We start from the raw sequence: 22893 nt of genomic DNA, 5'->3' as shown, positions 1-22893 counted from the left end.
TACAAAAAATGTGAACAAACTATGGGATGAACAGGTCACGCCACTCCAGGGAGCTCAGACGGAGCTGAGGCTGTGATATTGTGTACTCAGGGTTCCCACAGACATTGCAAAACAAAATTCAAGGACTTGCAAGTACTTTTCCAAGCACTATTTTTTACTATATATTTTTTTTAAATGCTGTTTTTTTTAATAGAAAATCTAATATTTATGGCTCAAAACCAATTTCCGACAATTAGTTACACTTTAAATGGAAAAATTCAATTTCTTGATTCAGAACAATTTTATCATGGATGAACAAATATTTCAATGCGAATGGTTGATTTGAATTGCAATTACTTTTTAAGCACATTGTTAAAGAAATGGGCTGCTTTCAAGGAATTCCAGGCCTTGACTTTCTTTTGTCAAAAATCAAGCACCACTTCAAGGACCTTGTGCGAACCCTGTGTGGTATTGTGTACTAAGTTGGTAAGCTAACCCTGTTACTGTTACTTTTCATTCTTTTTAGAAAACCAGACCATCTATTCTGTTTTCTGTTTACTAGTCTGCCTTTCCCCTATACTGCATTCCAGGCTAGGGCTAGTATTCGAATGGTCAAAATAAACAAACCCCCTAGAGTCTAGACTATGCTAGTTTATAACACCAGAGTGTAGTCCTGAATTCCTGATTTCCCTCCAGTAATGTTCCTGTTTGTTTCAACTACCTGCCTCCGACTCCGTCTACTCTGCACTCGGGTCCTCTCTCCTGCAACACCCGTGACAGCAAGTGATATAGAGTTGCATAAATTCACAAAATGTCTTCCTTAAACAAACAACACACTGCAGCACCCACTCTCCACACTTTAGAACACCTAGACACACTTTATATTGATTGGCAAAGAATTTGCACTACCACCCATACCTCAGTACACCTTACTGTAAATTGTACCTAAATTGTACCTCATCCCATTTCTGCTTTGCACTATATAGTATATTGTATATTAGTATAATTGCATAGTACTGTATATTGTATGGTAACTCAGTTACTTCTATTCTGCATTGAACATTGTACATATTTTACATTCTATTTTTTACATGCTATACTTATTTTATTTCATACTTATCTTTTTGTCTAGCACAGTCTCTGGAGCGTAACAGAAAGAAGCATTTTGTATAAAAGTATTCTGTACTTCTGTATGACAACTATTAAAGAAACTTGAAACTTGGTCAAGCGTGAAGACTCTTGTGTATCCTGTCATCTTGTGTATCCTGTCATCTTGTGTATCCTGTCATCTTGTGTATCCTGTCATCTTGAGTATACTGTCATCTTGTGTATCCTGTCATCTCGTGTATCCTGTCATCTTGTGTATCCTGTCATCTCGTGTATCCTGTCATCTCGTGTATCCTGTCATCTAGTGTATCCTGTCATCTTGTGTATCCTGTCATCTTGTGTATCCTGTCATCTCGTGTATCCTGTCATCTAGTGTATCCTGTCATCTCGTGTATCCTGTCATCTTGTGTATCCTGTCATCTAGTGTATCCTGTCATCTTGTGTATCCTGTCATCTTGTGTATCTTGTCATCTTGTGTATCCTGTCATCTTGAGTATACTGTCATCTTGTGTATCCTGTCATCTTGTGTATCCTGTCATCTTGTGTATCCTGTCATCTTGTGTGTCCTGTCATCTAGTGTATCCTGTCATCTTGTGTATCCTGTCATCTCGTGTATCCTGTCATCTCGTGTATCCTGTCATCTAGTGTATCCTGTCATCTTGTGTATCCTGTCATCTTGTGTATCCTGTCATCTCGTGTATCCTGTCATCTCGTGTATCCTGTCATCTAGTGTATCCTGTCATCTCGTGTATCCTGTCATCTCGTGTATCCTGTCATCTAGTGTATCCTGTCATCTTGTGTATCCTGTCATCTTGTGTATCTTGTCATCTTGTGTATCTTGTCATCTTGTGTATCCTGTCATCTCGTGTATCCTGTCATCTTGTGTATCCTGTCATCTCGTGTATCCTGTCATCTTGTGTATCCTGTCATCTCGTGTATCCTGTCATACCGTCATCTTGTGTATCCTGTCATCTTGTGTATCCTGTCATCTTGAGTATCCTGTCATCTTGAGTATCCTGTCATCTTGTGTATCCTGTCATCTTGTGTATCCTGTCATACTGTCATCTTGTGTATCCTGTCATCTTGAGTATCCTGTCATCTTGTGTATCCTGTCATCTTGTGTATCCTGTCGTCTCGTGTATCCTGTCATCTTGTGTATCCTGTCATCTTGTGTATCCTGTCGTCTCGTCTATCCTGTCATCTCGTGTATCATGTCATCTCGTGTATCCTGTCATCTCGTGTATCCTGTCATCTTGTGTATCCTGTCATCTTGTGTATCTTGTCATCTTGTGTATCCTGTCATCTTGTGTATCCTGTCATCTCGTGTATCCTGTCATACTGTCATCTTGTGTATCCTATCATCTTGAGTATCCTGTCATCTTGTGTATCCTGTCATCTTGTGTATCCTGTCGTCTCGTCTATCCTGTCATCTTGTGTATCATGTCATCTCGTGTATCCTGTCATCTCGTGTATCCTGTCATCTTGTGTATCCTGTCATCTTGTGTATCCTATCATCTTGTGTATCCTGTCATCTTGTGTATCCTGTCATCTCGTGTATCATGTCATCTCGTGTATCCTGTCATCTTGTGTATCCTGTCATCTTGTGTATCCTGTCATCTTGTGTATCCTGTCATCTTGTGTATCCTGTCGTCTCGTCTATCCTGTCATCTCGTGTATCATGTCATCTCGTGTATCCTGTCATCTCGTGTATCCTGTCATCTTGTGTATCCTGTCATCTTGTGTATCCTGTCATCTCGTGTATCCTGTCATCTAGTGTATCCTGTCATCTCGTGTATCCTGTCATACTGTCATCTTGTGTATCCTGTCGTCTTGTGTATCCTGTCATCTTGTGTATCCTGTCATCTTGTGTATCCTGTCATCTTGTGTATCCTGTCATCTTGTGTGTCCTGTCATCTTGTGTATCCTGTCATCTTGTGGTTCCTGTCATCTTGTGTATCCTGTCATCGTGTGTATCCTGTCATCTTGTGGATACTGTCCTCTTGTGGATACTGTCCTCTTGTGTATCCTGTCATCTTGTGTATCCTGTCATCTTGTGGATACTGTCCTCTTGTGGATACTGTCCTCTTGTGGATACTGTATAATGAATTGGACCTCATTTTGAATTCCAATGAGTTTAGGAGTAGCAAGAGCCAAGAGATTCTCTAATTTAGGGCCCTATGAAATCCATTTTTATCTTTTCCTGTCTTTGGATAATATTCTACTAAAAGTCTTCAGATATGCTCATGTTTTGAACTCAAACCAAAAAAACATCTCTAGACTTTATAGGGGACTACAACAGACAAAAGGTAATTCATTGGATGTAAAACAAAAATGGGAAGGAGAGGGAAACCTAAGTATAACGGAAGAGGAATGGGAGAATTTATGTGAGATACAATTGAAAACATCAAGTTCACCCATATGGAGATAATTTTGTTGGAAAATCTTCATTAGGTTCTTCATTACTCCAGCTCAAAAGAGTCATTATAACAAATCTTGCAACTACTGGAGACAGTGTGGATTCTCCGAGACAAATCAATATCACCTATTCTGGTCTTGTCCTTAGTTGATACCTTTCTGGAGGGAGGTTCATAACATGTTGCTAAAGGTACTCCAGGTGGACCTTCCCTTTAAGCTGGAGTGTCTGTATTTGGGCGCTCTGCCATCAGAAAATGGTACCTCATAGGATAGATATGTATTTCAGATTCAGAAGTGCTGCTGGCAGGAAAGCCATTACTAGAAAGTGGTTAAGAACAGAAATTCCTACAGAGGAATATATGGAAATGAGTTTTTCTTTATATATATAATAGTTTGCTTCTGTACTTTAACTCAGATTCAGTACCCCTTGATGCAACTTCTATTACAGAGGGCTTGGATAAATGAATGTTAAAGGGGACATGCATTGCTATTCCTAGCACTATTTGGGCAACTTTACACAATTCCTGTGAGTCTATTAAACACATCTGTAAGGTTTTGTTAAAAAGATGCATTGTTTTATATTTCTAATCAAGTACTGAAACGCCAAATTTTTCTCCCTTTGGATTTCAGGCTGTGTTGGCCTGGCTCCACCCATAAGCACTTTGAGTGACAGTCATCCACACAGTCTGCAACTGGCACAGAGAGAGATAGAGAGAGACTGAGGGGGATACTAATTAATTTCGCCGCAGGGGGGCATAATCCCATGAGACAATGCAATCTAGCGGTAAAGATAAGTGATACGCGCGGCACTGAAAGAGTTAAAGCTTAAAGTTCAATCAATATTTGTGAACATGAGCTATTGAGCTATACTCTCATAAAGCCAGAAACCAGAGAAGTAATAGTCATGTTTATACCTAAATTAGCTTTTTAGCTTTTTAGTAGTGTTCTGAGTCCTGAAAGAGAAAATGTACCCATATATCCAGAACCTTCCCCTGGGTGTCACCGTTTGTCCTTCACTAGTCACAGTCTATGGAGCAGCTCCAAACTTTATACTTGATGACATCACAAGTTTGAATTTTAGATCCCAAGTTGTCCATTTTCACAAATGTGTCCTATTGTCCATTGTCTTAGACCATAGGAATAACATGTCTGGATTTGTAAATTTAGCCGAGGAAGGCTAGCTGTGTGGTCGGAGTCACGCTGGTCAGACTAAAGGTGGTGACAGAGAGGAGGGTGAGAAGGAAGCTGACTGGAGAACCCCTCCCACCCCCTCTATGAGGAGCTAGCTAAGATGAGGAGCACGTTCAGCCAAAAACGCATACCCCCTTGACACTCCACCAACCGCCTTGGCCAGTCCTTTGTGCCAGTGGCCATCAGGCTCCACAACCGTGGGCAAACTGGGCATGGACTGCTGCCAGCGGCCGGAGAAATAGCGGCTGCAGTCCTGTACTATCCGCTGTCAGCTGTTTATCTCTCTCTGTGAGCTTGATTAACTAGCGTTAGCTCACGTTAACTAGCGTTAGCTCTGCGGATAATCTTAGATTACCCTGAACTAAATCAATGACAAGGTTATAAAGCATTCGAGTAGTTTTCACTGCACATAGAAGTAGCCAAACAGCGGGAGCATTTCGGGAGCATATGACCAAAACCCAGGCAATTTCGAGCCCTTAAGGAATCAAATAGTCTGCCATGGCTAGGCTACATGCTAACGCTAACGGTGCAGGCTTCTGACTACCATTCTGAGAGCTAACGATGATTTGTTTACTTGGTAACACAGGTTGCTCCCCCCCTCCCCCCCGCTGATGAAAATGGAAGTCATACCGTCATATACCGTATACCGGGGTATTATGTCATCAAGGTATGACGGTGTGAAAAAAATGATACCGCCCAAGCCTACCGCCCACGGCGCGCGAGACCGGGGTTCAACTCCCACTCAGGGCATGTCAAATGAGACCGGTTACAGTGGTGCCCAGTGACCCGGATGCGTCTATGCTTTACCCAAACGGTTCATGCGTTTTGCTAATCTGATTGGCCACTGACGTTTCTGGTCATGTGACATGTGCACCCGGATGCCCTGGGTGGAGTGAGTTTAGGGGGGTGAGTGTAACGGAGGTACCGCATGTCTATCCACAGTCACGATGGACAGTTAGTGAAGTGGCTGTGGACGTTAAGCGGTACTGCAAGTAAACTCACTCCCAGGGGCATCCAGACCCATTACCAAGAAGTGAATTCACCTCTTGGTATAGTGGTCTGTGATGCCGCCCGCGGCGCGCGAGACCGGGGTTCAACTCCCACTCAGGGCGATCCCTTAACAGGGGTTGAATCGAAACACAACGCAGAGCAATACGACACCGGTTACATACACGTAGCAGCATGTGTTTTGAGTGAATATGTGAGCAAGGCCAATGTGTCCGAGATTGCCGTCGGAGATCAGACATCGAGCGATATTCCCTTTTGAAGTTAGCCCTTTCACTACCACACTACCAAATGGTTAACCCTTTCACTACCACACTACCAAATTGTTAACCCTTTCACTACCACACTACCAAATGGTTACCCCTTTCACTACCACACTACCAAATGGTTAACCCTTTCACTACCACACTACCAAATGGTTAACCCTTTCACTACCACTGTAACTGAGGGGTACAATTCCCTGACTGTATTGAGAGTATGGTATCATTAAACCACTACTTAGTTATGTACTTTAATTACTGGCCATACAGTACACGGTATATATGGTGAACACCCACACAATAATACGGCTTAACAAAGAAAGTCATATTTAGAAGTATTTATTAGCAGAGCAGCAATAGTAGGTTACAATATTGAGAATTATGAATTGCGCTTATATGGCGAAGAACACTTAAGTAGGTCAAGAGCGTAAGTCCATGAGCATATTACGATGGGTATAATTAATACCACCTGTAGCATAAGAATTATATAAGGGACACTCGTAGTCAGCTGGAGATACTAAGGGGGTTCCCTCCGGTTGTAAGCCAGCAGGGGAGAGGAATTGTCGGGAGCAAAGTCTGGGTCAACGAGGAATAAAGAGACTCCAGATACAGGAGACGGTGCAATAATCCTTTGGTCCGTAGACAAAGCAACAGCTATACTCCGGTATGCATGGCAGCATGGATGAAAGCTAGCCAGCCTCTGTGGGTCCTAGAGGCGGGCTCGACGGTGCTCCTCACAAGGTAGATCCCACACAGCAGTGGGGTAGACGGTTCTCTGCTCCAGCAGCCACAGTACCAAAGCAATATAATCCAGCCGGAAAAGGCTCTGCATTCGTCGGTGTAGGTTCTCCGGTGTACATATCCACACGGTTCTCGTCTAGGACTCCTCGGATGGCGGCACGAGGTTAGGCCGCCCAGCCTGGATAAGTGCACTAGCTCGGTACGACGAACCGGTGGTAATGCTGGTCACTGTAGAACGGTAGCCGCACGATACACTATACATAATAGACTATTACTTTACAATAGAATAAGTCGAACTCGACGATACAGCGTTAAACTCTGACACTTTAGCTATCAATTCGCATGCGGTTCTCAAGGCTCTATTTAGGGGCAAAAGGGGCCCACTTCATGGCACGTTGTATCGTGGTGAAGGCTTCAACTTGTTGGGTTAAGACTACTGCTGTATCCACCTGCGCCGTATTCATACGTAAGGTGAATAATCTAGTGCCAACCTCAGTTCTGTCTCGTATTACTGCGCAAACCTGGGCATGTTGAGACATGTCTTAGCGGTGGCTTTGAACTCGACATTGGGGGTATGGCCATTGGCGCCTAGGGGTCGCTGTCCAATAGGAGAACAAATATTATGGTCTGGCCTGTACCTAGGTAAAGGGATATTCCGTGTATATGTACAAAGAATATACAAGGGATATCAGACGATATACAAATATTATACAATATATCTCAAGTAATAAATATATATATTCGGTTTAATCTGACCCTTTGTAACAGCCGCCTCCTAATTAGTCCGCACCTAATTAGATAAGCAGAGACAGATTAACCGTCTTGTCCACTACTCAATGTCCGTTGTGAGGAGTAGGGCAATTCACAAAGTCAGTGGGTCATGGTCGTCATCAAGGGAATCAGGTAGCCTTGGCAACTCTATCAGCCTCGCCACGGGTCGGGTGTATGTCCGTCCCTGGACGAGCACTTCTGCCGCTCTGACCTTTCTGTCGGCACCAGTGATCACTTTGCTTACGCGGCCGGCCGGCCACATAGCTCGGGGTAGTGACTGGTCTATAATCATGACGACTGTGTCCTCCGTCAAATTGTCTCTTTCTTTTACCCATTTCTGGCGGGTCTGTAGAGACGGTAGATAGTGGAGGAGGAAACTGTTCCAAAACTTGTCAGCTAATACTTGACTGTACCTCCACATTCTTCGGCCGTTCGCTTCCTCAGGTCTGTACACTGTCTGTGGGAGCGCGGGGTCCAGCCGCGCCATAAAGAGAGTGTTGGGGGTGACTGGGTCGACATCTGCTACATCACTTGAGACGTAACCGAGGGGCTTTGAGTTCAATACTCCCTCGATTTCCGTGAGGACTGTCGTGAGGACTTCTTCCGCCACGGTCTGGGCCCTAAGCACGGCGTACAGGGCTGTCTTTATTGAACGTACTTCTCGTTCCCAGGTTCCCCCGAAGTGAGGGGCATTCGGGGGGTTAAACTGGAAATCAATCTGAGAGGGAGCGAGGTGGGTCTTAAGTTCTGGGCCCATAGCTTGGAAGCTCTCTCTCAGCTCTCTTTCTCCGCCTTTGAAGTTTGTCCCGTGATCAGACAATAATATAGACGGTTTTCCTTTCCGTGCTGTGAATCTCCGGAAGGCCATAAGGAATGAGTCCGTACTCATGGTTGGAAGGAGTTCTATGTGTATCGCTCGGGTGGTCATGCATTTGAATACAATACCCCACCGCTTCTCCGTCCCTCTTCCTTTCTTCACATACAGCGGGCCGAAGCAGTCCATACCGGTGGAGTGAAAGGGCTTGTCGCCGAGTCGGAGGCGACAGGGGGGTAGGTCAGCCATCCTGGGTATACTGGGCTGTGCTCGCCACTTGCGACAGTCTAGACAGGTCCGCTGGAAGCGTCGTACTGCTTCTCTTCCTTGCAGTATCCAATAGCGACGTCTGATCTCAGCGAAGACTCTCTCTGCCCCAGCGTGGTGCACGTCCTCGTCGTATTTCTTTATGATGAGCTCTGTGACCTTGTGTCGGCTGTTGAGAACTATCGGGAACTTGACGTCATCCGTTAAGTCCGGGGCCCTTCTCAGACGACCACCCACTCTGATGAGATCATGGGCGTCGCGCTCAGGGGCCAAGTGGAGCAGTCTGCTGTCTGACGGGACTGGCTTTGATCCCTGCAGACAGTCTAGCTCGTCGGGGAACGAGTCTCTTTGGGCTCGCTGTAGCAGAAGGAGTTCTGCTTCTTCGTAATTAGCTGCATTAATGTCAGTAGTGGAGGGAACCTCAGGGTGGTGCCACAGGAATGTCTTTAACTGCGCACTCTCAAGGGTGGGGCAGTCGTCTATGTTGGGGTCTGTGGGGACTGGTGTGTGCGTCAACCCACAGAACATAGATTTCTTCATCTCTGCCTCCTCTTGACTAGCCTCCCGTGGGGTGGGGTTAGGCCACTCTTCTTCCGGGAGCTTGAGGAACTCGGGACCGTCACTATAGAGATTGTGACGTGTGAGGTCATCCAGGGACATTCCCCGTGTGATGGCGTCTGCTGGGTTCTGTTTTGTGTCCACGTACCTCCAGCATGCTGATTCTGTTAAATCTTGGATCTCTGTGATTCTGACTCCCACGAAGACCTTGTATCTACACGAATCGGACTGGATCCATGTGAGTACGGTCATGGAGTCTGACCACAGGATTGTTCTTTGCACCGGAATGGTGAGTTCACGTTGGATTAACGTGGCGAGTTGCGCTCCTACTAGGGCTGCGCAGAGCTCTAGACGCGGGATCGATTGTTGCTTGCGGGGGGCTATTCTTGAACGAGCCAGGATGAAGGCGGTATGTATTTCTCCTCCCTCCTCTCGGGCCCGCAAGTAGGCCACCGAACCATAGGCTACTTCGGAGGCGTCGCTGAAGACGTGCAGGTCCATCTGACACGTCTCCAGCCGCACTGTGGGTGGGAAGTAGCTGCGGCGTATGTTGACACCTGGGAGCGAGCTGAGTTCTGTTTCCCACTCTCTCCATGTGGAAGCAAGGTGGTCGGGTATGGGGTCGTCCCAGCCCTGGTCCTTGTCCCACAGCTCTCGTACAATCATCTTTGCCCTGGTGGTGTAAGGTAGAATACATCCCAACGGGTCATATTGTCTGGCGAGTGTTCTGTATACACTCCGTCTGGTGGTCGGTAGTGAAATCGACCTTCCCTGCTCCTTGGTCAGGGGTGTGTGTCTATAATGGAGCGAGTCTGTTTTGAAGCGCCAGACTAGTCCTAATGTCATTTCTTGGGCTTCACCTGGGATGGTCGCCATCCAGGTCTCGCTGCTTGCTGCCTTGTCCTCTGGGGAGAGGCTGCGCAGTACTTGAGGGTCGCTGCTGGCCCACTGCCGGAGATCAAAGCCGCCTTTGATCAGGGAGGCGCGGAGCTTGAGTAGGAGGGCCTCGGCCTCTTCTGGCGTCGAGACGCTTTGCAGACAGTTGTCCACGTAGAAACTCTTCTCTACACTTTGTCGGACCTCCTCGTCAGCTGCTGGGTCCTCTGCGACATGTTTTTGCAGTGCGAACGTAGCACAGCATGGGCTGCATGTGGTTCCGAAAGGGAGGACTTCCCATTGATAGATGGATGGTTGCTCATCCCCGATCCTCTCTCTCCATAAGAACCGCAGCAGGGGCTTGTCCTCTTCCACTAGTCGCACCTGCAGGAACATCCCTTTGATGTCGCCGCTGATGGCCACCTTGTTCTGGCGGAAACGTAGCAACACGCCTAGTAGAGAGGGGCCGAGTGTTGGGCCGGGCAAGAGCTCTTTATTCAGATTTTGTAATCCGATCTGGTAGCTGCAGTTAAACACAATACGATCCTTGCCGTTGTGGTGGACCTTGTGGTGGGGCACGTACCATGATTCGGTCGTCTGATCGGCCTCTTGAATGTCAATTCTCTTTATGTGTCCCGCTGTGATTAGCTTGTCAATCTCAGCGCGGTACACAGTGGCTTGAGCGGGGTCTCTGGCTAGGCGCCGCTCGGTGTTCAGTAGATATCGCTCCGTCGCTTCTTTTGAGGCGTGGAAGGTGGGCATACGCTCTCGCCTCAAGAGTGGAGTTGCGTATCTCATCACTCCATTGACTTTGACTCTCTTTGTCCCCTGCTCGAGGAGGGCTATGGCATAAATGTCTTCCTTGGAACGAATGTGTTTCTTTTCGTTCTTAAAGGGCATTGTCTCTAGTGTCCATAGCCTCTCGACGTGCTGTAAGAGGGTGGTGTCTTCTTCTGTCACTCTGGAGTGGAGGCAGCGAGTGGCTGCTGGTCGGTTGGGAGACCTGGAGAGGGGGCCTTGTAGTGTCCATCCTAGGCGGGTCTCGACTGCTGCTGGACAGCCTCTGGGCCCAATGTGGACCCGGTCCGTCGGGACGATGAGGTGTGCGTGGTCGGATCCTATGAGCAGGGTCGGGGTGGCGCCGTCGATGGGCGGTATAGGTAGTTGACGCAGGTGCACGTATTTTTCCATCAGCTTGGAGATGGGGTAGGTGTACCGCGACAGGCCTATGTCTTGGCTGGTGAAAGCGTTAGTGATCCTATACCGCCTCTCTGGCTGCCCGCTTGCTGCGATAGTGAAGGAGACGTTCTCACCCTTTATTGTCTTCAGGTCTCTTCTTATAGTACGAATCGTCATCGTTTCTTCGCTCCCCCGCAGACCCAGCTGGGCTGCAGCGGATGCGAGGAGGAGAGTCTTTTCTGACCCGTCGTCAAGGATGGCGTAAGTGTCCATGACCTTGTCCTCGTAGCTTAATGTCACTCGGACCACCTTCAAGAGCACTCGGGAGCTCCCGCTTCTGGCGGGGTCAATATACATGACGCTTACTCTGGTGCTGCTTGGGGGTGCGGGTTTCTTCCTGTTGCTGTCATGCAAGACGTCCAAGTGGGCGCCGTCACACCGGCTGCACCTCTTCTTCAAGCGGCACTCGGCTGCCATATGGCTGCGCGCACAGCGGTAACAGCGGCGGTTGGACTTTATCCATTGACTCACCTCGTCTGCGGTCATCTTCTTGAAAGTGTCACATTGTGACAGCCAATGTTCTTTCTCGCAGTACTGGCATACAATCTTCCACTTCTCTTTTGTCGAGGCGGTGTTGTGGTTCTTGTTCCGCGGTACTGATTCGGCTTGGTGCATGACGGTCACCAGCCTGCGGTTATCGTTGGATCTCCGAGGTCCATCTCTGGGGCTTGGTCCACTCCGCACGAACGTATCCAGTCGTAGGCTGCTGACTTCTCTCGCGAGGAAGTCGGCCAGGTCTAGGAGGGATGGCTCGGGACCGTTGGGATCACGGTGGTCTCTTTGCCGCCTGAAGCGCTCTTGTCGGGCGGGAGGAAGCTTCTCTAATATCCTTTCTACATTAGAGTTAGCGTACAGTTCGTGTCTACCCTTTTCCTTTTGTGCCCCCAGCATCCCTACCAGGGATTGTACCTTGATAGAGAGGTCATCCAATGAGCGATTGTCTGTGGCTGGGGGGAGACGGTCAATATTCCTTATCTCTTGTATCACGTAGTCCCATATGCGTCCATAGCGTTTGTCAAGGGCTACTAGAGCCGCGGTGTATGGGGTACTTGAGTTCGAATATGCCAGCGCTATATTATGCGCTCTGGGCACCTTCAGGTGCTTGAGGAGGATAGCATATTTGTACGTCTCATCGGGGATGTCGGACATCATAGTCTCTAAGCACATCCGTAGTTCCGTGTACTGTGCTCTGTCCTCGTGTGTAAAATCCGGGAACGTCGGTGTGCCAAGGTACGATGCCATGGATGGCTGGCACATCGGTGAGCGTTGGGGGAGAGGCCTCTTGGGCGAGTCTCCCCGTACGTGTCGTCGTGGGCTGGTACTTGGTGGGTACCAAAGCCCGGGTACCCAGGTGCTGTTCCTCGGGGCTGGCGGTGCGTCAAACTCACCCTTGAGTTGAGTCGGGGGTCTGTAACGCAGGGCCTCGGGGGTAAAGTCTGGGCTGTACTGGACCTCCTGGTCCTGTGGAGTACGATGCTGCTGGTGGGCTTGACTTTCCTCCTCTTCCTCTTCCTCTGCTAGGTCTTCTAGATCTTGAAGTCGTCTATTCAGTCTCTCGGTGGCATAGGCCGGTTCTTCCCGGTTGCTGGGTCTCGCATGGACCGGTCGGGGAGGGGGTTCGGAGACGTGGATAGGCTCTTTCTGTTGGCCGGGCTCCGGGTCGCTTGGTCGGGTAGGGGAAGGTGCCCTAGACCCTTGTCTTGACGATGCCCTGGAGCTCCGTGCGGAGGGAGGGGGTGTCGCCCTGGCAATCAATTGCTCCATTATCTGCGCTTGTAGTCGGTCGCGCTCTGCTTCGCGCTTGATGTGAGCGAGGTCGCGCTCTGCTTCGCGCTGGGCTTGGGCTGCGTCGCGCTGTGCATTGGCGGCGTCGCGCTGTGCATCGGCGGCGGCGCGCTGGGCATCGGCGCGGTCTCTTTCAATATTCTCTTCCGTCTGGAGGCGTCTGGTCTCCAGGCGTATGCGGTCGTCTTCACTCCTTTGCTGCGCCTGGAAGCGCTCTCGCTGGGTCGCAGAGTGTTCGCGTTCACTAAGGGCTTGCGCTTGGAGTTGCGCGTGAAGGCGCTCTCTTTGGTCTGCAGATTGTTTGCGCTCACTCAGTTGTTGAGCCTGCAGGCGTTCTCTTTCCATGGTAGAGTGTTCGCGCTCACTTAGCTGTTGTGCCCGGAGGCGCTCTTGTTCCATGGAAGAATGTTCGCGCTCGCTAAGCGTCTGTGAATGAATGAATGACTTTATTTGACAATATAAAAAAATAAACATGTGACAGAAGAGCACAGTCGGGATATACTGCCAAGGATGTAACACAAAAAAGCTCAGAGCTTATTTCCATTGTGGTCCTTGTAGGGGGGTGGGGGAATGTGATGCTTAACACATGCATCATACAAAACGTGACATCACAACACATCACATATACCATTTAACATTTATATACATACAGACTCATACAACATGCAAGGGTGCCTTAAGCTAAGTGTCTAGGTATAGTCCCTTTTGAGCCATGTCTTCAGGCTGGACTTGAATCTAACGGCACTGTCTATGGTTTTCAGTTCACTGGGCAGACTATTCCAATAGACAGCTGCTGAATATAAAAATGACTCCTTCCCCATACAGCTCCTGAATCTGACTGGCACAAAGTCAGTTGAGCTGCGCCTTGTTTGGTAAGCATGGGTGTCTCTGATTCGGTTGAAGTAATTGTTAAAGTACACTGGCACTACCCCATGCACTATTCTGTGAACTAGGCACATCCCTATCTGGTTTACTCTGTCTTCCACCTTAAGCCATCTCATGACCTCAAAGTGAGATGGGTCAAGGTGGGTTCGAGCAGGTAGCCTTAGTATTACCCTGATTAGCTTGTTTTGTGATGTCTGTAGTTTTATTTTCTGACTTTTGGGGGCACTGTTGTACCAGGAGCCACACGCATAGTCATAGTGACACTGTATGAGAGCTCCAGCAAGAATCTTCATCGCTGACTGATCTAAAAAATTTGAGATTCTGGCTAGGTATCTAGTCCTGTTATTTATCTTTGTAAGTGCTTGGTGAGCCATGCTTTCCCCTGATAAGCTGTTTTCCAGGACGCAACCGAGATATTTCACAGATGTTTTGTCTGTGAGAACAGTATCTCCTATTCTAATGTTAAAACCTGGCGATTTTCTGAGCCTGACCTTTGACCCGAATAAAATTGACTCAGTCTTCCCCACGTGGAGGGACAGCTTGTTGTGGCCTAGCCAGTCGCTAACCTTCTCTAGTTCTGCACTCAATGTCTGCTCAACCACTTTTTTGTCTTTGTGAGACACTAGTAGGGCTGAGTCATCTGCGTATAAAAAAAGGTCACATGAGCAAGCTGCTTTCAGGTCATTTATATACAGTAGAAAGAGGAGCGGACCCAAAACACTCCCTTGTGGGACCCCGCACTCTACTGTCCGAGGACTGGAGAGTACTCCGTTTATATCTACCACCTGTTGTCTCCCTGTTAGGTAGGAACCAATTAATTTCTGAGCTGCCTCATTAAAGCCTAGGGCCCTAAGCTTCATTAACAAGATGTTGTGATCCACTGAATCAAATGCCTTCTGGAGGTCTAACATTACCATTCCACAGAACTTTCCCTCGTCTACCTCTTTCCTGATGTAATCTGTGAGGAACAGCAGGCAGGTGTCTGTGGAGTGGGACCTCCTGAAACCAGATTGGTATTTGTACATGATGTTATTAGTGGAGAAATACCCGTCTATTTGCTCATATACTAGCCTCTCAATGGTTTTTGATAGAACGCCCAGGATGGAAATGGGTCTGTAGTTACCCGGTTCCAATTTGTTTCCCTTTTTGTGGAGAGGAATAACTCTTGCCGATTTCATTTCGCTTGGAATGAAATGTGCTTGGAGTCGATCGCGTTCAGTGGAGGCTGCCAGGGTGGCGATGAATGCCTGCGCCAGCATCTTGTCCGCCTCGCTGGGGGAAGACACTGATGGAGGTGATCGGCTTCTGACAGTGCTCGTTGGAGATCCGTTCTCCCGGCGCGCCCCAAGGAGGTCCATCTCCTGGGCGCGCTTCTCCTCTGGTAGTGGGTCGGGTTCCGTCCCTGGAGCGCTTTCTCCATCCTGGAGCTCTCCGGGGACCGTCCCGTTGACGTTGTCGGGGGGTATAGTCATGTCATGTCCCTCCTGGTCCCCCCCGTGAGCTTGGTCAGTTACGTTAGAACCCACTAGGGTCTCTACTGACAAGGTCGCCTGGTCGGTAGGGTTTGACATGCTTATACTATCCGCTTTTCCCGCATTTAACGTCTGTATAAAGCTAGGTATTAGACTGGCAGCGTAGTCCTCTAGGTAAGGAGGTGGCTGACGTCTGCGCTGCGGGCGTTCTAGCTTAGGAGAGCCGTTTGTGGAGTGTTCACCGCTGGCCATGGTTAATATCAATATTATATTTAGATATTACACTGATATTCCTCCGGCTCAAAGGACCAATTGTAACTGAGGGGTACAATTCCATGACTGTATTGAGAGTATGGTATCATTAAACCACTACTTAGTTATGTACTTTAATTACTGGCCATACAGTACACGGTATATATGGTGAACACCCACACAATAATACGGCTTAACAAAGAAAGTCATATTTAGAAGTATTTATTAGCAGAGCAGCAATAGTAGGTTACAATATTGAGAATTATGAATTGCGCTTATATGGCGAAGAACACTTAAGTAGGTCAAGAGCGTAAGTCCATGAGCATATTACGATGGGTATAATTAATACCACCTGTAGCATAAGAATTATATAAGGCACACTCGTAGTCAGCTGGAGATACTAAGGGGGTTCCCTCCGGTTGTAAGCCAGCAGGGGAGAGGAATTGTCGGGAGCAAAGTCTGGGTCAACGAGGAATAAAGAGACTCCAGATACAGGAGACGGTGCAATAATCCTTTGGTCCGTAGACAAAGCAACAGCTATACTCCGGTATGCATGGCAGCATGGATGAAAGCTAGCCAGCCTCTGTGGGTCCTAGAGGCGGGCTCGACGGTGCTCCTCACAAGGTAGATCCCACACAGCAGTGGGGTAGACGGTTCTCTGCTCCAGCAGCCACAGTACCAAAGCAATATAATCCAGCCGGAAAAGGCTCTGCATTCGTCGGTGTAGGTTCTCCGGTGTACATATCCACACGGTTCTCGTCTAGGACTCCTCGGATGGCGGCACGAGGTTAGGCCGCCCAGCCTGGATAAGTGCACTAGCTCGGTACGACGAACCGGTGGTAATGCTGGTCACTGTAGAACGGTAGCCGCACGATACACTATACATAATAGACTATTACTTTACAATAGAATAAGTCGAACTCGACGATACAGCGTTAAACTCTGACACTTTAGCTATCAATTCGCACACGGTTCTCAAGGCTCTATTTAGGGGCAAAAGGGGCCCACTTCACGGCACGTTGTATCGTGGTGAAGGCTTCAACTTGTTGGGTTAAGACTACTGCTGTATCCACCTGCGCCGTATTTATACGTAAGGTGAATAATCTAGTGCCAACCTCAGTTCTGTCTCGTATTACTGCGCAAACCTGGGCATGTTGAGACATGTCTTAGCGGTGGCTTTGAACTCGACATTGGGGGTATGGCCGTTGGCGCCTAGGGGTCGCTGTCCAATAGGAGAACGAATATTATGGTCTGGCCTGTACCTAGGTAAAGGGATATTCCGTGTATATGTACAAAGAATATACAAGGGATATCAGACGATATACAAATATTATACAATATATCTCAAGTAATAAATATATATATTCGGTTTAATCTGACCCTTTGTAACAACCACACTACCAAATGGTTAACCCTTTCACTACCACACTACCAAATGGTTAACCATTTCATTTCCACACTACCAAATGGTTAACCCTTTCACTACCACACTACAGAAGGTTAACCCTTTCACTACCACACTACCAAATGGTTAACCCTTTCACTACCACACTACATACGGTTAACCCTTTCACTACCACACTACCAAATGGTTAACCATTTCACTACCACAATACAAAATGGTTAACCCTTTCACTACCACACTACAAAATGGTTAACCCTTTCACTACCACAATACAGAAGGTTATATATCGTACTTGCATCGCGTCCCGCTCTTAAGCCATACCGAGATATACCTCATCTCATGTACCTATTGTACTCAATCAACGAATAAAACCAAAATACACCCCTCACCTGCCAGGCCCCACCCCTAGTGGCGTGCTACTTAGTACTGGGCATGGCCACCACTCACTCTTCCTCTATTTTCGTTTCCATCATAGCGGATGCAAGACGCCCTATGCAACTAGTTGATATGAAAAGTTTAGAGAAATTAGGTTCGAGTGCTTACCGAAGATTTGCCTACCCCTGAAATCTTCGTGGCATGTTCTGGCGGTTCTGCGACTCTGCAGCGGGATGCATTTTCGATGCATCTCAGCGTCGAGTTCTGTAGTCTCCTTGTCTTGTTGACAGCAGACAGAGGCACAGCGTGTGAGGTGTAGCTATCGAGCTACCTCGCACAAGGTAGGACTTACGCCACTAGGCATTATCGCTGGTGTTAGTAAATGCTGCTTGTTGTGAGTTGTATATTGCGCCAGGGGCAGGATGTTTGGGTAAACGTCCCTCTAAGAGGTGGACGTTTCCCAGGCTGTCCTGGGCCCTCATTCATCAACGTGACGTAGAAAATGTTCTATTTCCACACGTAAGCAGAGAATTTAGAATGCGTGCACGCACAAAAGAAACAGGATTTACCACACGTGCATACGCAGGTTCTACGCACAACTGTCATGATAAATATCACCTTGGCCCTGCGCCGAGGCTCGTGCACACTTTCACGTATTTGCATACCAAAACCGCCCCGATTAACCATATACGGTAATGGACACCCCCATGAAATGTGGAAGAATGGACTAAACCGAGGGTGTTGTACACTGTCGGATATTATATCTATTAACTTCCTAAAAGACCATTGCTGCCTGGACACCGCAAACACTAATAAAGACCATTAACCACTGTTTTGCTGTTGCCCGTTAGTGTCATTAATGCATGCTGGAATAAGAATGCCTTTCTTAATTTATTTTTAATATTAATAATTATTATAATACAATAAAAGACAGCTCCGTCTTTTAATACACATATATTAGCCAGTACTCATATAACTAGGTTATATACATAACCTATCGTTAACCCTTTCACTACCACACTACATACCATTAACCCTTTCACTAACACACTACCAAAATGGTTAACCCTTTCACTACCACACTAGATAAGGTTAACCCTTTCACTGCCACACGACAAAGGGTTAACCAAGCCGATTTCACTTCCCGTCAGGTGGATATGTCTAACGTCAGATTAGATAATGTTAGATTGAATTCTTGATGGCTGATACCTGCGTTTCTGCTATCGTTCCTGATGCAAGAAAAAACGTGCTATAGATCCTGACATCAAACACCAGAATCACGCTGGCACAGCAGTTCCTGTGTATCTCGTCTGCCTGAATCCCATGTTCTTCTTATTATTAACCATTTAAAAAGGTCTTACAAATGGTTTTATTTCTATTTGAAAAAAAGTATATACAGTATATTATACAGTATGTATATAAAATACATACATTAATCTACACATTCATCATTTTGTGCAGCCCCACACAAACTAATACACAATGAAAAAGCATTCCTCTTACTTTCATCTTGGAAACCTATACTGTATAACAAATATTTTATTTGAATTTTGATGTTTAAAAAACGATGGTTGTTATGTTGATATGAGAAATATACATATACAATATGTCACAGTAGAACAGTAATGTCATGTGTTTACAGTGTTTTACCTACTCTACCACTGCACTGGAACTAAAGAGTTTTGTTTTGAACGCCTACAGTACCTTGGTTGGAGCTGTTGGTGGGGAAATGGTCTGACTTCTTCAGGGTACAGAAGTGGACCTTCTCGCTGGCCTGGCTCTCCCCGTACAGGCCGATGGACTGGACCTGGATGGTGTAGTCCGTCTCCTCCTCCAGGTCCCAGAGCACACAGGCCAGGCTGGTGGTGTTCACTTCCCGGATGAAGCGCTGCATGTGACCGTCCTGCCTCTGGGGGTCAGAAGGAGGTTAGGGTTGAAGTGCTGCGTGTGACCGTCCTGCCTCTGGGGGTCAGAAGGAGGTTAGGGTTGAAGCGTTGTGTGTGACCGTCCTGCCTCTGATTGATTGAATTTATTTGGCAAGCTTCTCATACACATTCTTAACTCTTTCACTACCACACTGCAGAAGGTTAACCCTTTTACTACCACACTACATACGGTTAACCGTCTGTAGTGTGGTAGTGAAAGGGTTAACCGTCTGTAGTGTGGTAGTGAAAGGGTTAACCTTCTGTAGTGTCACAGTGAAAGGGTTAACCCTTTGGTAGTGTGGTAGTGAAAGGGTTAAGAAGAAGCATCAGATAAACACAATATCTCCAGTATAGTCCTTACTGGGGGAGGGGGGTTGATCAGCATATTTAAGCATTACATCACACGCAGGAGTGGTTTGTGACCAATAAACCATGCCTAGGGGTGGTTGTTAGGCCCGAGGCGCAGCCGAGGGTCGTTAGACCCCCCTAGGCATGGTTTATTGGTCACAAATCACGACTGCACGTGGTGTAAAGCTTTTATACAACTGCCAGATTCATCCAACCTTATTTCTATACAATAAACACACATTAATCGAAGATTTATTGAAAAAACCATCCGCCAGAAAAAGTAGTTCCCACAACTCCATGTGGAAGCAGCTTGAAGTGCATCCAACCAAACTAACACATCCAACTGTGTATTATTGGAATGATTGAGAGAAGTTGCCTCATGTGGAAGCAGCTTGAAGTGCATCCAACCAACTAACACATCCAACTGTGTATTATTGGAATGATTGATTGAAAATTTATTAAAACGTTTTCTTTGCCCTATAGGAAAAAAACGTTTTCTTCGCCCTATTTTTTTATTTATTTCTTTTAGCCTAAACTTAACCAGTTGGAAACCAGGGGTACAGTAATAAAATTAGCAATCAATCAATCAATCAATTCAATAGACCATGCTCACTTAAAACAGCGCTGCTTCTCTCTCAGTCTGACTCCCCCGCTGTTGCAGACAGGAGTGTGTGTGTGTGTGTGTGCGTGTGTGTGTGTGTGTGTGTCACAGTGTGTGTGTGCGTGTGTGTATGTGTGTGTGTGTGTGTGTGTGTGTGTGTGTGTGTGTGTATGTGTGTGTGTGTGTTTGTGGGTACGCCAGCGTCGGACAGTGTGAGAGAGAACGCTGCAAGAAAGTAGGAAGGAAGAAATTTAAATCAATCAATTAATCTATCAATCAATCCGCCAGCGTCGGACAGTGTGAGAGAGAACGCTGCAGTCGGAAAGTAGGAAGGAAGAAATTTAAATCAATCAATTAATCTATCAATCAATCCGCGATTTTTCTTTTGTTCTAGATTGAGTCAAGACCCATCAATTACATCATCCAACATTGTTTAAAATACTAACACGTTCCCCTTGACAGAATCGCTTTATATTTAGTCGTTATGACGCTATCAACATATCCATTTGTTAAAGATTATTGTCCGCCATCTTGTTTTTTCCGACGGAGTGATCCGGCGGAGTGATGTGATTCGGTGGTGGGCGGGTCCTGGGACCAGGAGCGTGGATTATGAAGGATACATACGTGTAAATGGACTGTTTCAGCCAATCAGAATAGAGAAATTTGCATGCCGTTGTATAATTTACAATACAGCACCTATAACATCAACAACAATGTAAACAACAACACATCAAAAACACCTATAGTATCTACAAATATATATCAGGCTGAGGATTAATAGTATAACCCTGAATATCTTTATCCAGTATCAATACCTACAAATATACCTCATCATCATCACCATCATCATCACTATCACCAAGAACACCTCAACAACAACAGCAGCAGCAACAACATCACCATTAACTCATTGACCGCAACGGATTAGTATTCAACACTAAAAACATTTATCAGCCCGATTGGTACAAAAGCCTTGCAGGATCAAGCAAAAATGTACGTCAAATCGTCTTTACCTGCGACCGGGAGTATTCAAAAAACAATATTCCAATTTCTTGATCGCCATCTGGTACATCCCATGTCCATTTGCTCGACAGCATAATCCACCATAACATACTGTATGGATCGGGCATATTTGACGGGCTTCAATGTAACCGGCAGAACCATTCGTCTTGCCCGACAAGGAAAAATGTAACCCGAAACCCTTTGCCATCCCACAGCCCAGGATACAATGTTAGAAAGGGTGCTCGATACCGCCGCCTAGCGTGATGCGGCCGGTATTGCACCTAGGCATTCTCAATGCGATTCCCAATGTTAACCCAGAGTCAGTGGGCCTGTAATTAATAGAAATATTGAATAAAAGAAATAACGATCAAATAACGAGTATAATAATAAATAATAATAATAATAGATCAAATTTATATAGCGCCTTTCATAGAACCCAAGGTCGCTTCACAATCAGGACAAAAAATAGGCCTAGGGATGGAGAGGAGACCTAGAGCAGAGGATCGTAGGTTCCGGGATGGAGTGTGCTGGTGGAGGAGATCAGACAGGTATCGGGGAGTATACTCGTTGTTGGCGTTCAACGATTGGTGGCCAATAATGAGTATAATCATTGTTGGCAGTGAATGAGTTAAAAAACATTAAATACAAACAAATTCTATCTAAAAGGCACACAGTGGAACCCTTTTAAAAGTCACCTATAATCAATAGTTTTTAGACAGGACTTGAATCTATTTGCATTTTAGTATTACCCTGGGGGTCAGAAGGAGGTCAGGATTGAATGGATGGATGGATGGAAGGATGGATGGGTGGATGGATGGATGAAAGGATGGATGGATGGATAGGTGGATGGATGGATAGGTGGATGGATGAATGGATGGATGGATGGATGGATAGGTGGATGGATGAATGGATGGATGGGTGGGTGGATGGATGGGTGTGTGGATAGATGAAAGGATGGATGGATGGATGGATGGATGGAAGGATGGATGGATGGATGGGTGGGTGAAAGATGGATGGATAGATATATGTATATGGGTGGGATGGATGGACCTGTGTGTGTGTGTGTGTGTGTGTGTGTGTGTGTGTGTGTGTGTGTGTGTGTGTGTGTGTGTGTGTGTGTGTGTGTGTGTGTGTGTGTGTGTGTGTGTGTGTGTGTGTGTGTGTGTGTGTGTGTGTGTGTGAAGGTGGGGATGGGGGGTGAGGGAGACAGGGATTGATCCACAATTATAATGTTATAGCAGGAGTTGTATAGACTGAATACATGATATGTACTGTGTAACTGAGGGGTACAATTCCCTGACTGTATTACTAGATATGATACTTACTACCACTACCTTTGTACTTTATATTCGGCCACCCAGTACTCGGCATAAATATATTATGATAAACACTCTCACGTAGATGAAACGGATCCAACACAAATGTACGAAGTCGAAGGTCTGCGTTTAATAATAATTAATACATAGCAAAAGGTATGTAGAGCAATCACTTAATTACATTTATGATTTGAAATAGGATGCACTTTTATGGCAAATGAGTATTCGTTGGTATATCAATAGAGAACGTCCAATCTCTGGTGGCGCAGGCGGTAAATATACAACCTGGAATATTTAAGGAATA

General features: G+C 46.5%; 1 protein-coding gene across 1 annotated transcript in view; it reads right to left on the bottom strand.

The window, feature by feature from the left end:
• fndc4a (fibronectin type III domain containing 4a) overlaps positions 1-22893 on the bottom strand; it is a gene marked incomplete at its 3' end in the record, with an annotated part of 199307 nt that overhangs the window by 113882 nt on the left and 62532 nt on the right. Inside the window, exon 3 of the mRNA XM_084314153.1 lies at positions 19102-19306. Coding sequence (XP_084170279.1) covers positions 19102-19306 — 205 coding nt within the window. The remainder of the gene's footprint in view (positions 1-19101; positions 19307-22893) is intronic.

Source organism: Notolepis coatsorum, assembly GCF_963971535.1.
Source record: "Notolepis coatsorum genome assembly, chromosome: 5".
Lineage (NCBI taxonomy): Eukaryota > Metazoa > Chordata > Actinopteri > Aulopiformes > Paralepididae > Notolepis > Notolepis coatsorum.
This window is presented reverse-complemented; position numbering and strand designations above follow the sequence as displayed.